The sequence below is a fragment of the Centroberyx affinis genome, unplaced genomic scaffold (genome assembly GCF_046629955.1).
Source record: "Centroberyx affinis isolate AG114_WGS23_722 - 3 ecotype Tasmania unplaced genomic scaffold, CSIRO-AGI_Caff_v1 ptg002237l_1, whole genome shotgun sequence".
Taxonomy (NCBI): Eukaryota; Metazoa; Chordata; class Actinopteri; order Beryciformes; family Berycidae; genus Centroberyx; species Centroberyx affinis.
The window spans coordinates 381,623-396,818 of NW_027280533.1; the positions used below are offsets into that span (position 1 = coordinate 381,623).

Below are 15,196 nucleotides of genomic sequence, written 5' to 3' on the forward strand. Positions count from 1 at the left end.
TAATGACCTCAGAAACCATTTAAAATAGACATAGCAATATGTTGAGTGCAGTAGTGATGAACAAAGTGGAAATGTTATCCTTTATTATTATTATTATTATTATTATAAAAAATATATATTTATTTTTATTTAAATCAATTTATTGTTTCAAATATATATATATATGTATATACTGTGTGTGTGTGTGTGTGTGTGTGTGTGTGTGTGTGTATGTGTGTGTGTGTGTGTGTTATGTGTTTGTGTGTGTGGTGGTTGGAGGGGGGGATTTTACACACACACACACACACACACACACACACACACATACAATGTTAAATACCCCCCTCCCACCACCACACACACAAACACACACACACACACACACACTTACATATTCTGTATGTGTGTTTACGTATAATATGTGTAATTACATATAAGTTCAGCTGTTAACATGTAGTGTGCAGTGTACATACATGTCCATGAGGAGGGTTCTTTGAAGGACAAATCATGTGTTTGGAATAATAATGTGTCATGTGATTTGGATATTTTTATTCTCTGTATTTTGGTTCTGATTATAGACAATTTGGAAGATGTCCAGAGATAGGCGACTTAATTCGGAGAAGGAGACACTTCATGTTGCCATGTTGAGTAAGGGACAAGAACAATAGTGGAATTTTCCACTATATACAACACCTGAAAGCACCACAAACAAACTGCACCACTGTGCTCCACTCACATGACCCACAGCCTTGTATAAAACCCTCATCCTCACAGCGCTCGGCTAGTAAACAGTGAGACAGAGGAGACGCTTTACATCCCAGAGTTATCATGATTGATGTTTTGAGAAAGCCGGAGTTCTCCAACTGCGGGACCATGAATTTAGACTCAATGGACACAACCGCTGACCAAGACCTGAGCTCTGCAGCAGGAGGCAGGAGCAGGCAGAGGTCTCACTCCTATTACAGCCCCGAGGACGCCAAGAACTACGGCCTGCAGACACACACAGAGGAGAGCTTCCTGAGGCCTCGCTCCAGGTATGTGTTCAGCTCCAGACTAAAGGCTTTCTTCTTTGCAGTGTTACTTGTTCTCATGTCCAGATTTGTTACTGGGCAGGAATTAATTATGTCAGATGGTAACATGCATCATTATGGAAGAGTATTAGGGCCATTATAGGTGAATTATTCTTTTTACTGCAACCGGCGGTAGGAGGGTAAAATTCTGAGGCAGTCAGAAATTTATGAGAAAAAAAACGTCTGTGTTTTTTTCTCGCAAATTTTGGATTTGTTTCCTCACAAATTTCTGAGATTTTTTCTTGCAAATTTCACCTACAATGGCCCTAATACTCTTCCATACATCATAACTCATAAGTATGTAGATGTACTATGTTTGAAAGTTGTAACAAATTCGGATGACAGAACCTCCACAAACAAAGAAAGGGGCTGACAAGAAGCAAAAATCTGATACTGAACCAACTGGTCTCCAGGTCCTTTTACAGTTATGAGACGTCAGAGCTTTACTCCGACGACGCAGAGCAAAACATCAGCAGGTCCAGTGGCCAGCTGGATAGAGGGACGGGGGTGGGGGTGATGGCTCGGCTCACCTCCAAGAAGTCCAAGTCAAAATCCAACAGGCACTCGCCCTCCAGAGAACTCAACGGTAATGATTTTTGAAAATTTCAGACCATGTTTACTCTGTTGGAAAGAGGAACTACTCATGCACAATGTATTCATATGCTACTACTTCCAGTTAAAACGCAACCGCTACTCTCTCTGTGTTCAGGCAGTAAAGGCAGCCTGAAGTCAGTGTCCATGATGACCATCTCTGAGTCCGACAACTGGGAGATCAGCTCCAGCTCAGGCATGAAGTATGGGCAGTTTGTGGACTGGGAGAAGATTGACCCCGAGGCCGCGGAGAGATACCAGCGGTTCCTGAAGAGCGATCACCAGGAGATGAAGACGATGGGCCGCGAGGGTTTCTGGGCCACGCCCCACACGCTGAGGGCCAAGGCTTACTATCACATCATCCATGGCATCTATTCCAGGTGAAGATTTGTGTCGTGTCACTTTGAATTGAATCTCATCAAAATTTGAAAAATCTGTCGAAAAATCTGTAGTTAACTTGTTGAGGAACGGACATGATCCCTCTGAAGACTTCACTGAACTTTCACTGTAAATTTGACAAAAATTCACTTAATCAAATGATCTGAATGTGAATTGAACTCTGCAGCAGGTCCGCCACTCCAGACAGAGACGTCTTCTACGATGTTGCCAAGACGCTCTTTGGAGAACAGAAAATCAGCACCCACCTCGTCCCGGAATACATGGAGGGTGGAGAAATACCCAGGTACTGCCTGTGGGACTGTTTTTCATATATCCTATATCACATGCCATATGGAAGACGAGAAATAATATGGAGGTACCCTGAAAAAATGACATGAGCAAAAATGCCATTGTAACTGCTTCAGTGTATGTGACTATACTGGACAGTGAAATCTTAGAAGTTTAATAGGCCTATACTGTTAGGTCAGAATTGATCAGTATGATGGAAAATTATGGGAAAATAAGGTTGGACTGATAAGACAGCGGTATTTTTACATCAAAATCTTGCCTAGTGCAGCTTGAAGAATAGAAAATGTGTTATTTCAAGGAGTATATGGTGCACTAGATTGCAACATGAGTGAGATATTGCTTCCTCTTCCCATATCCAGGTACTGTCTCAACAAAGCTGGCATGAACTCTGTCAAAAAGATCCTTCTTTGCCTCAGCAAGTACTTCCCAGACATGAACTTCTGCCCCATCCTGCCTGCCCTGGTGTCCCTCATCCTCCACTTCAGCGAGGACGAAGCAGAGTGTTTCCACAGCGTCAGCCGGCTGATTTCCTACAAAGACCCCAGCAAGCGGTACATCGACCAGACCTTCCTCACCTACCGCGCCTCCTGCATGACCTTCGGAGACCTGGCCAACAAGTACTGCCGCGGCATCCGCAAGCTGATCGCCAGCTCTCACCAGAACCTGTTTGAGTTCTACTCCGACTGGATCATGTGGATCTTTGCTGACCTTCCGTTCACCTACGCCATTCGAGTGCTGGATGTCTACCTGTTGGAGGGCTACAAGGTCCTCTACAGGTTCGTAGTGTAATGGTTCATTGATCCCTGTCGGAATTTGCTTGACCTTTGGGCACTAGGTCAAGCATTTGCACATGTAAACAAAAACTCTATGAATGTATAACTTCTTATAAAATGATCATCACTTATGCAAGTTTCTACGGAAGAGTATTAGGGCCACTGTAGGTGAAATTAGTGAGAAATTAGCAAGAAAAAAACCCCTCAGAAATCTGAGAAAAAACTTGCAATTTCTGAGATTGAAGTCAGAAATCGTGATCATGAAAAAACTGAGAAATTCTACAACTATTTTTTTCTTCCAAATTTCTGTATTTTTTTCTTGCAAATTTCGGAGTGCTTTTTCGTGCAAATTTCTGATTTAATCTCAGAATTTCAGATTTTTTTTCGGCGAGTATTACACCTCCCCCCCCGGCTGCGATAAAAAGAAAAATTCACCTACAATGGCCCTAACACTCTTCCATAAGTTTCACATGAATGAGAAACAACACGATAAAAGCATTGAACAATGCTCCTCTGTAGGGTGGCCCTGGCTCTGCTCAGCCTCTACAAGGTATCCGTGTCATCGCGGGTGTCAGATGTGGAGGACTTCAGAAGAGACATGAAGAGCTTTGTGCAGAACGTGGCGCGCCACTGCACCGCCGAGAAGCTTCTGGAGAGGGCCTTCGTCATTCAGATGGCCACGCGGAGAGAGCTTAACCTCCTCTTCAACGCCAATAAGAGCTCGCTCATGCAAAAAGGCGTCAACATCCACCAGAAGAGGTGGGTGAGAAGGGACAATGTTTCAAAGCAGTCAGTGAGAGGCACTTTTGTAGGCAAAACTAGGCCTAAGGTGGTGTATATGGGCAGCTTCACCTGATCCAGGGGGGTGGAACTGTAATTTGGACACACTCCCTTGAAGCCTGTGTACCTTGTGCTTTTCATAAGGAATGCTGAAGTTGTGATCAGTAGGCTGTCAGGCTATGTGTGGATGTTATTAGTGAAAAAAAGAGTTCATATTTCTCCTATCTGAACCCATATTCTCATATCATAGCTGTTGTTTGATGTTCCTCCAGGCAGTCGGTCCAGACGGTGGACTTCAGCACCTTCAGCTCCAGCATCGTGACGGGGACAGAGATGAGAGTGGTCTGGGCCTGGATACCAGAGCGCTTTGCCCTTTTCAGCCCCATCAGGCTGTTCAGTACGGCTGAACATGGCAGAAGTCTGGCTTCGTGAGTAACGTGTTTTTTTTAAATCCCACTGAGAAAGCATCTGTGACACTTAAAGCTAATGAGATGTCACCTTGCAGCCAGGCATGAACTATGGCTATAGATATTGTTTCCTCCATATATTCAAATCCTCCATATCTTTCAATCTGGTTGTTCTTACTTGCCTTTCTAAAATGAGGCCAGCTCTGTGGATCAATAACCGCTGAACAACAAGACAGCATCTCCCAGCAGTGAAAAACTGACCCTCAGGTTCAGTTACATAACAGCGAGAGAGAGTGTTTTCACTATCAACATGTTTGCTTTGAGTCTCACAGCCAACTGACATGCAGTTCATTGGTGAGAAGTGTTGTTTATGTAGAGAAATATCTCAAGCTGAAATTTGAAACTCCCAGCAAAGGTCATTTAGTTGTTTTTTATTTATTTTGTAACACATTCAGCCAAACAGCAGAGCTCCATATAGAAAGTGTTTTTTCCAAAAATGGAGAGAACGCTAGGAATTCTGATCATTACTGACAACTTGTTTATTCTCCAAGTATATAAATATAAAAAGAGCCAATTCTAGTGTCTCTTTTTCCTTGACTTGCAATGATCTTAAATAAATGTCTCTGCAGCAGCTCTTAGACTTGATCCTGACAAAGTTTTGATCCTGACCCGTGTTTGACCCGATTCCTCTTAGTGAGATACAAAAGAGATGATGCAGAGTTTTCTCATCAAATAATATGACTTTGTCTGGCTGATGTCAATTTGTGGCATGTTAATAATGTATCACATGGGTATGTTTTTCTCATAAAGATTCTACTCTCATGTGGAGGGACACGAACCAGCAGTCTTAATTCTCAAAACTATGGATGAAGAGGTAATGTTAAATCACAAATTTGAATAATGGGATGCATTTGATTACTGCTGCGAACCAGTTGGGTGCTTTCCCTCTTGATTACACCTCACATTTCTCCTGTGTGTATAATCATTTCTGTACAGTAGTGAAATATTTTTGTTCCCCATTTCACAGGTGTGCGGTGCCTTCCTGTCAACAGATCTGATAGAAAGAAGAAAGCATGACTCGGAGGGACTCACTTATTTTGGAACTGGGGAGAGTTTTGTTTTCACGGTGAGAAATATTCTGTCCCTCATCAGTAAGGGCTTTCCTTCAACTCTGATCCGTCACATTCAAATTTGCTGAAGCATGCTTCAAGTCAGTTGATTCCTTATCATTCGCTATGCACTGCTAAACACTGGAATGCAGTGTTGGTGTTGCACATTTTGCACATTTGAACCCCCGGGATGACTAGATGTCACTGTGGAGCCAGCTTAAGAGGAATCCCAATAAAACTGCAATGACCCTCAAACAACAAATCCTCTTCTTCTTTCAGCTGCGGCCCAGCATGGAGCGCTACCAGCAGCCGATGGTGAACATCATGACCAGGACAGCTTCCCCTCAGCGGGCCCGCGCCTCCCAGCTGTCCGGCGCCGATGACTCCACCGCGGTCGGAGCCGCCGCCACCGCCACCCTGACCTGTCCGGCTGGGACCCCGCAGGACCCCAGCTACCTGACCATCCCCTTCACTGCCCCCTCAGAAGAGCCCATGTCTGCCAAAGAGCCCAAGAGGCCCAAAGAACAAGGAGCCTCCAGGTTCATAGCGGGCAATGACAGTCGGCTGGTTATCGGTAAGTGAACATTGTGTAATGTAAGCCAGGCTTAGTTCACTGGGTCAGTTGACAAAGACTGCTCATATAACCATGAGTTTGTGATTAAACAGGCCGGTGTTTTTTCAGAACGACACGCTCTGTTACTTATTCTTAGTAGTGATGTCAGCAGGCAGGGGGAGTGTTGACAGTATGCATGCAGTGCTGACATGACGTCTTTACAGCAGCTGTGATGATGCGTGTCTTCTGTCAGGTGGCGACGGAGGCCACGCTCTCTGCCTGCAGGAGGACCTGGAGGGAGGACACACTGAGCTGTGCGACACGTTCAAGAGCGTCCCGCTCTGCAAGGGGCTGTTCAAGATCCAGTCCCTGGAAGTCTGGGGCATCCAGAACTCCATTTCCTTCTCTCACTGCTTCTCCTCCTCTCAGTAAAGGAGACGACAACTTGGTAGTCAAGGCTGAATCAGTTTTTCTTGATATCGTATTCCTTGGACTTGATTTTTTGTGTAATTTTCAAATATTTATTGTCCGAAATGCACATTATGCACGTTACAGAGCACTTGAGTGAGATTTTACTTGTTGACTTGTCAGATGAATCCATCTTGTGTTATATAAGGAAACCACATTGATATAAAATGTAGAGAATGTTCATTTTTTAATGATTATTTTTTTATTTTCTTTCTTCTATTTCTTATGACATTTTGCAATTTATCAGCATTTGATGATTAAAATAATTAAACTGCATGCAGCATCATATCATGATCATTGCAGGTATATCTTCTTGTCTAATAATGCATCCCCTATTCAGATCAACTTTACATCTTTTATCTGTAGCCTATGTGCAAGCAGGAGCAAAGGCAAAATGAGTTTCCAGATTGCAAAATGACATTTGATATATTTGAACCCTTTGAACCCCTGAGGAACAGACGTCATGTCAAAGTCATTGAATTCACTCTCACTCTCTGAGTTCACCATCTGGATAATGGAATCACTCTGTGTCTGTGTGTGCTGATGGTGTGTGCTAGCTGTTCAACACTGCTGTGGTTTTTAAATAGACTAGAGTTTGTTGAATATGTCTACCCAGACATCTGTGTTACTATTAAGAAATAGCTGACCCAATGTTTCGTGTGTGTGTGTGTGTAGGCGTGCTCGCTCGAGCGAATGTGCACGCGCTCGCAATTTGACCCAAATTAGACAGTTATTTTCACTTGCCCCGGAGACACAGGCGATGGGGACCTACCTTAAATAGATTCCCGACCCATTTTGGGTCCCTGGTTTATGAAACCCTTGCTGCCTCCAAGTGCTGTCGGAAATATTGCAATTTCGAGTTTGAACTGGTAAATACGGGTGAATACAACTGGGAAAGTCTGCATTTTTCATGATACCCGAGTTGTTATGTAACATTTAGTGTAGAGTATGGAAACTGTGTAAACAGCATAAGGTATAAGTAATTTATTTTATTATTATAACTTATTGTTTGGTATTCGATGTAAATAATTAGTATTGTTATAAGTTCGATGTTCTCTCATTGTTTAACTTGTAGTTGTCACACATTTTTGTTTTTTAATAAAATTCACTTACATGCCTGGTGCACATTTTTTCCCTCTTCACTCTGCTGCTGCAGCACAAAGTATCTCTGTGCCGCTTGATGTCTGAAATAAAACAACATCCAAAAAAAAACAAAAAACTGTTGTTATTATTTCCAACCACAAGCACTTAAATGCGCCGACAGGTTAGGTACTCGGCGAGCTTACGAGCAGCACCTGAAGGCAGCATCTATGGTCCAGGAGGCCAGACCGCTGCCCGACAAACACTGGAAGGAGAACGAACATCGATGTGACTCCCATAGGTTAGCACGCTGCGACTAGCCAGCTTTACAGGTAAGATACTGGTTATACGAAAATAAGTAACGCTGTGGAAAAAAGATGATGCTGTCTTCGCTTTTACGGATTATCAGCTACAAAGGTGGAATTCAACCGCTTTCCCCATCGGTAACATAGAAGCTAAGCTAGCTAGCACATTAGCTAAGTTAGCTAGGTGTGTGTGTTTTCACTCTTTGTAAGTGTGAATGTGAGCGCGCGCGTGTGTTCCTCAGCTAAACATAATCATTGAGCTTCAGTTTGTAAAGCCATATCTGCAACGCAACCTAGCTAACCTTAACTTAGCCACAATACGTTCCGAGAGAGATCATTCAGTTAAAATCTGTCAGTTTATGTTGCCTTTCTTATCAACAAACGATGCATATCTACTAAAAATAATTATTTCTGAATGCTTTGGAGCCACTCTAAAAGTAGGCATTGGTCCCATACACCGAGCCTTACTTATTTAAATAAAATTGCAACTTTTAGCATTAGTCCCACAGTCCCCTTGCACCAAAATAAACCATGGTGGGCGAAAACAGGCTGCGCGGACCGAATAACAAACTCAGACTTTATTGAAATAAGGTGCTGCTTGGTGGATCGTTCAAATGCCGAGTACACCAGAAGACCCTAATGATTTGTAAAATGATTAAATTTAGCTTATACCAGGTAACGTTATATGCGTTTGCCGATAAGTAAGACAACACCAAACTGTTATACGTTCTCTCCATTAACGTTATACAATAGAAAGTGGAACGTATCAAGGCTGACCTTAACTTTGGCTAGTTTGAAGAGCTCTAACGTTGGCAGATGGAAATAACTACAGATTATTTAAATCTAATGCAGAAAGTAGTGACTATTTGGGACGGCTATAGGATTCAGTCCGTGTCCTGTGGCAAGGAACACTTTTGTTTGAAGCCAGCCAGCTAGATAGCTAACATTAGCCGTTTTGTTTGTTAGCTTTTATTGACAGTGATGTTAGTGCTCAAACAGATTGCCATGATGATGAAATATCCGAGAATAGTAACTTAAATAAACGTAAATGAGTATGAATTGATGGAAGCAAACGTTAAGTTACTCGAAAAGTTATAGGCTAACTTCGCGTAAAACCTCCTTGGTCACTGCAGGAGCAACCTCAGGTCTCACTCAGTTAAGACTTTACATGTTATTCCTTCGACCTCGGACCACACAACTCTGTCAACCAATCTGAGGTGCCATACCTAGGCTATATGCTGCCAGTGAACTCAAATAATGTTTTTTGGCTGTTTTTAAGTGGGTTTGTTGTGCTATCAGTTTAAAATGTACCCCTATAGCCTGACACACCTCAGATTGGTGAGCCTCTCATCTCTCTGGCAGTAGTGAATCTTTTTTCGAGTATGTACTGAGCAGCAATAGTGTATAGAATTTAACTGAAAGCTGAAATGCTTTTACAAGGATATTTCCAGTTATTTTCAACCTGGTCCTTGTTTTCCTAGATTTAGCCATCATGCCGATTGATTCTAATTCTATGTACCTCTAGTTTGCAGGGAGTGCTGCTCTTCAATACGATCTGACTGGGCCAGTACTCAAAACAGTTGAACCCAAAAAGTGATTAAACCACACCCTTTCAACACTCACACTGCAGTTACATGTCTTTAAAAAGCTGTGATTATAATAAATAGCATTATTTGTATAGCCTAGCACTTTTCAAAACAAGACTAGGAAACCAAGATAAAATCCAAGGCAAAGGGCAGAAAATAAAAGTTTGTTGCTTCAACTTGAAAATGTTCACATGTTTAACTAGTTGGAACACCCACATGCAAAATCATTTGTATTTGTGAATTTAAAATCAACCATGAATGAATTGCAACGGATATTGCTTGCTTATTATGAGTTGAGTGTATTAGTATGAATATAACTGAAATATCGAGTGTAGGCAGGCCTCATTGCAGAGTGTTATTGTGTTGAAAAAAAAATAAAAATGGTTTGGGTGCTTTTGGGTTCCACTGTTTGAGTTTCCATGGGAAAATAAGCCCCAGGTTGAAAATAACCTTTAACTTTATCCTTTAACACGCCATTCTTCTGTGTCTTTCCTTAACTACATAATCTTCATGTATTTCACTCTTCTACTTCATGGCATCAGCTCCTAGTCAAGTCAAGTCAAATTTATTTATATAGCACATTTCATACGCCAAGCGTAGACTCAATGTGCTTCAGGATAAAAAGCAACAAATGGACAAAGAACATAACAAAATGATGGCAAGCATATCAAATAGATACAGTACGTTCAAGACAACACACAGTAACCATACACACACACAGTTAACACAGTTAACCACGTCCTTTTCAGCTAACCTGCTTGTGAAAAAAGATATGTTTTAAGTCTGCTTTTAAAAGAAGACACTGTTGTAGTAGACCTTAGTTCATACAGTAGAGAATTCTAGACAGTGGGACCATAATGGCTGAAGGCACCTCCTAGTCCTGAAATGGTGCATAATTTATCTTCTAATGCTAAGTTACCTATTCTAAATCCTCCCACCATGTTACCCCTGTCTTAAAAGAACACCACTGAATTACTGTTCTACACTATTAACATGTTTCCAATTCCTGTGTGTGTGTGTGTGTGTGTGTGTGTGTGTGTGTGTGTGTGTGTAAATAGGCTACAGTCAAAGAATCATGGGTCCAGACACTGAATCTGTCCTTAAAACAGAATCCTCGGAGGAAAGTAAGTGTTGATGCTTCATTGTATTTTATGTCTGGGTGATAAGTCATTTGCCTTTTCCTAGCTTTATTAAGCCTGTTCTATGGCCATGCATGCCTTGTTACGCATATAACTGGGGTTGGGCAACTGATGGTGAGCCATGACATTTTTGCATTTACCTTTTAGGCATTTAGCTGAGACTCTTATCCAGAGAACAGCAACATTACAAGCAGCCAATAGCCAGGAGAGCTAGGGTCAGAGCCATAATGCCTTTTAAAATTTCCTATAACCATAGAATGATCATGTACGAGAGAAGTGCTAAGGAGAGATAGGAGGGATTTGTGGAGGAATTAGTGAGGAGTGGAGAAGGGGAAAAGATTCAGTGGGGAGAAAGTGACATGAGGCAGCTCTGGATGGGTTTCAGCCTACGGTGGAAGATGAGGAATGACTCTGCTCTTCTGACTGTAGTGGGAAGGTCACTCCAACATCGGGGAGCCAGGAGGGTAAAGAGTCGAGACCAGGTTGAGGAATGTAGTGTCAGAATGCAGCATACAGGCTGGTGTGTAAGACCATGGGAGGCAGGCTAGGAAGGAGTTGCATTAGTTCAGATGGGAGGTGACTAAAGCTAGAGTCACACCAAGGTCCTTGGCAGCCTGGGTTGTAATGGAAATCAGAACTCAATTCATGATGTGGTAAAGATTCAAAGAAGGTATATGATTTTTAACTATGGGAATGCACATTTCATCTGTGACAACGTTGACAGCAATTGATGCAGACATGGTAGAGTAGTAGTAGTGTTACATAATGGCATCCCCTTCTTTACAGAAAGTATTGTCAGCCTGCTCATCTGCAGTAAAGATGAACTGACTGAACTTTGCCTTATAAGCGTTGCCTTAGAAATAAGCCTCCAGCTCAGCACCTCAAGGTTGCTAAGAGATGTCAATTAAAATGCTCTGCTGCCAGGTGCAGGTTGAGTGAGCTACCATCCTCCATAGAGCATTCACAAGTAGTATTGAGAAAAATGTTGGCCTGTTTGACAGCAAATTTCTAAATGCATGATTTTTGTGAGCCTTTTTGCCTTTATTATCCCCTTTAACAACCTTTATGGCTTGGTACATCATGTAGGAACTCAAAAAAATCATCATTCACTTAACAGGGTTTTGGAAGAATGGTCTTATGTTAGTCAAACATGGAGTACAGTGAAATGTTTGTTTGCATTAAGTTCGCAGACAGTATGAACCACGTTGAGCAATAAAGTAAAGAAATGGACTGAAGCACAAATGTTTGTCCCACTGGACTCCACACTTGTATTCTTACCTTACAGCCCTGGTCTCGTCCTGGTCCAAGATAGAATTCTGCACACTAATTCAGAGACAGATGGGTAATCTTTTTTAGGTCATGTACCCATATCAATTAATTCTCCATGCTTTTCAGTAGTGCAAGGACAGGTCATGGATATTGTTTTGATATTTAAGATGAGAGAAAATTACCACTAACCCTAAGTAGGTCAAGTTGTAGACTTCGGCTTTCAATAACTGTTCTCTCTACCCCAGGGGTTCCCAAACTTTTTTTTATATCAGGGATCCCCAAATAGATACACAGCGAGGTCAGTCTGAGGAAAAATGTTAGATGTGCTTTACTAATGAATTGTCTGTCTATACTCTAAGGGATGTGATATTAGTAAGGAGAATGAAGTCTATGACTACAGTGATTCTTACACATTCTCTCATGCTAATTTCTAATGAATTAAGTAATTGTGAAATTAAACTACTCCTTATTTTATTGCGGACACCCTGAAAAGCCGTCGAGGAACCCCAAAAGCCCCAGACCCCACTTGAGTTTCCTCTGTGTGCTCACTTTATTTGAATCACAATATAGTATTATCAAGCCATTGGTAGTAGCTTATCATTATGTTCTGTATATTAGCCATACCTTTCACTCAAATCATTCAATAAAGACTTGCAGTGGCACATTTAGTTGCATTCAGCTAATTTGACAAATGTTTTTCTTGGATCTGATTGTTTCTCAGGTACTGGCGAAGTTGTTGTGAAGGTTATCTCGGACTCAGACTCTAATGATGTTCCAACTCCCTCTGCATCTGAGAACCCGAAACAGCCAGAGAGCAGCATTTCAGACAGGTGCTACCCCTGCTCCGTCTGTGGTAAGATATTTGACAGACCGTCGAAGCTGGAGAGGCACAAACCGGTGCACACAAGGAAGCCCAAGACCCTGCATCAGTGTGACCATTGTGACAAGAGTTTCACACAACCGGAGAAGCTGCTCCGACACCAGAGCAACCACAATAGGACTAACCAGCACCCCTGTCCCGACTGCGGGAAAGTGTTCAACAGGCCGTCAAAGCTAGAGAGGCACAAGCGCACGCACTCAAAGACGCCCAAGGTGCCCCATCAGTGTTCGTACTGCATGAAGACGTTCAGCAAACTGAACAAACTCGTCCGCCACGAGCGGATGCACACCGGGGAGAAGCCGTTCCCCTGCTCGGTCTGCGGCAAGCGGTTCTCCGACTCGGGTCACTGCAAGGCGCACGAGAAGACGCACGACGAGCAGCCGGAGAAGCCCCACTGCTGCGCCGACTGCGGCATGTGCTTCTTCAAAGCGTCGGAGCTCCGGCGGCACTTCCGCTCGCACACGGGGGAGAAACCTTTCAGCTGCACCCTGTGCGACAGCTGCTTCTCCCGCTCGGAGGGGCTCAAGAGGCACATGCGGAGCCACACCGGGGAAAGGCCGTACAAATGCCTCGTCTGCGGGAAAGGGTTCTATTCCCGACAGGATTTGAACATTCACGGCCTGACCCACTCGGGAGAGAAACCGCACCTCTGCCCGGTGTGCGGCAAAGGCTTCTCGCAGCTGGGCAACATGAAAGAACACGAACAGAATGTCCACGTTAAGTCGGAGAAGTATATCTGCAACGAGTGCGGGGCGACTTTCACGCGGTACAAGTCGCTGACAAAGCATCAGCGCACCCACACGGGAGAAAGACCCTACCTGTGCCTCACCTGTGGCCGCAGGTTTTCGTGGAGCCATTCTCTTAGCAGACACCGGAGGACGCACACACACAGACAGATGTCTATGGACACATCCAAAGACTTGCTAAGTTTTGAAGGGCCCTCTGAGAATTCCAGTTGTTGAAAACTAGAGACTAAATCCTATGGGAAGTGATGATAACATTTCATCTTTTACTGAAGCAAAAGTCAAGATAAGATTCACTCATTGTTTTGCATTAAGGTCAGGACTAATCTGAAGCTGAGTGACTTTTCACCTTGCTGTTTGCTTTGTTCATTGTAAACAAAATATTTGTGAAGAAATTAATGATTAGTACAGGGCTCCAGACTAAACTTGTCCTTCATCAACATTTTTAGTTATTGGCACCAGCAGACAATATTGTGGCATCAATATTTTGGTCTCATATAAAACTCATATTGTCATGTGAATTCTCATTTGTTTTTAACCAAAATGTCTATCCCAGACAACCAAAGGAGAGTTGGCCTGCCTTATGAGAGACCTGAAAAATTTACTTAACATGCAACCAAACACAACAACAGGTGAAGTGTCATAGTCAGCATAGTTTCACCCACTCCAATCATGCGGAACCTCAACCCACCCCTCCACCCACTTTTTCATTACATTCGGGCCATGCATGCATAGGCTATCGTTTGAACTACACCAAAGTTAAATATATTTAAGTAAATGATTTCTGCATTGGGTTCATCTTAATCTTAATTTTATTGGAATTTTAGTTCAAGCTAGCAAATACTAGCTTGAATGCATGATTTGGGCAAATTGTATACATCAGAAAACCATTACCTACTGAGAGCAGCCAATGAGCAGAGTGACAGCAGTTATGAATGGGATAGAGAGGAATGGACCTCTGCCTTTCTAAAATGGACTAGCCTTAATCATAAATAGCCTATGTTCTTTAATTGCTTTGTAAAACACAAAACATAGCCTCAGTATTTTTTCCTCCCCTTGGGAAATTACGAACCAAAATTTCAGAGGCTTGATTGGATTTTGCCACTGGCACTGGTGTGATTGGTGTGAAGAAAGAAATTCAGTGCCACTGCTGGAAAAATCACAAATACGACCAAATGGAGGCACTCTGGAGCCCTGTCAGTAGCAAGTTTCTTTACTGCATATGGAGCAGTATAAAATTAGCTACCATTCCAGTTTTCATGTTTGTAATGGTTCAAGTGAATGTGGGACTGTTTGGGGTCCTTAATTTTTTTTTCCAATTGATATTTTGTAGACAGACAGTTATGAATGCAACTATATGATTTGATGCTATTGTTTAAATGGACTCAACAATACACAATGGTAGTTTTTATTCTTTTATTTTTTTTATATACCAAGCTGTATACCACATACAAGGGTATAATTATTTAACCCATTGGTTTATCTGTGATCTGTTTACTTGGTAGCCCACTGTTTATTAACAGCCAGACACATTGCATTCTGCTTAAGTTTACTGATAGTAGTTGCAACAAACAAATGGTACTTAACTGTAATAGGCACCCTAGATCATCAAATAAGTTTTCAAGTATTGCTGTGCTCAAATGTATTTTCAGTTATGCTCATAACTTGCAGTCTGTATAAAAGCAGCTAGATGTGCATAGAGATGGTACAACATTTAAGTCCTGCTAGAAGGTAATTTTATAGAAATCACAGTTGAGTCGCCAATAAACTGATTTCA

General features: G+C 42.4%; 2 protein-coding genes across 2 annotated transcripts; both read left to right on the forward strand.

Annotated features, from left to right (window-relative positions):
• The first annotated feature begins 782 nt into the window (after nt 1-782).
• LOC139655345 (TBC1 domain family member 24-like) lies at nt 783-7,533 on the forward strand. Its single transcript, XM_071532730.1, has 11 exons — nt 783-1,013; nt 1,463-1,635; nt 1,759-2,020; nt 2,206-2,322; nt 2,687-3,103; nt 3,620-3,859; nt 4,153-4,308; nt 5,098-5,161; nt 5,315-5,413; nt 5,676-5,970; nt 6,203-7,533. The coding sequence occupies exons 1-11, from the start codon at nt 808-810 to the stop codon at nt 6,379-6,381; spliced, it is 2,208 nt and encodes a 735-aa protein (XP_071388831.1). The 5' UTR covers nt 783-807; the 3' UTR covers nt 6,382-7,533.
• A 178-nt stretch (nt 7,534-7,711) lies between these two features.
• On the forward strand, nt 7,712-15,183 carry LOC139655346 (zinc finger protein ZFP2-like). The gene is made up of 3 exons (XM_071532731.1): nt 7,712-7,829; nt 10,447-10,512; nt 12,518-15,183. Exons 2-3 carry the CDS (start codon nt 10,464-10,466, stop codon nt 13,636-13,638), a joined length of 1,170 nt encoding a protein of 389 aa, XP_071388832.1. The 5' UTR covers nt 7,712-7,829; nt 10,447-10,463; the 3' UTR covers nt 13,639-15,183.
• The last annotated feature ends 13 nt before the right edge of the window (nt 15,184-15,196 follow it).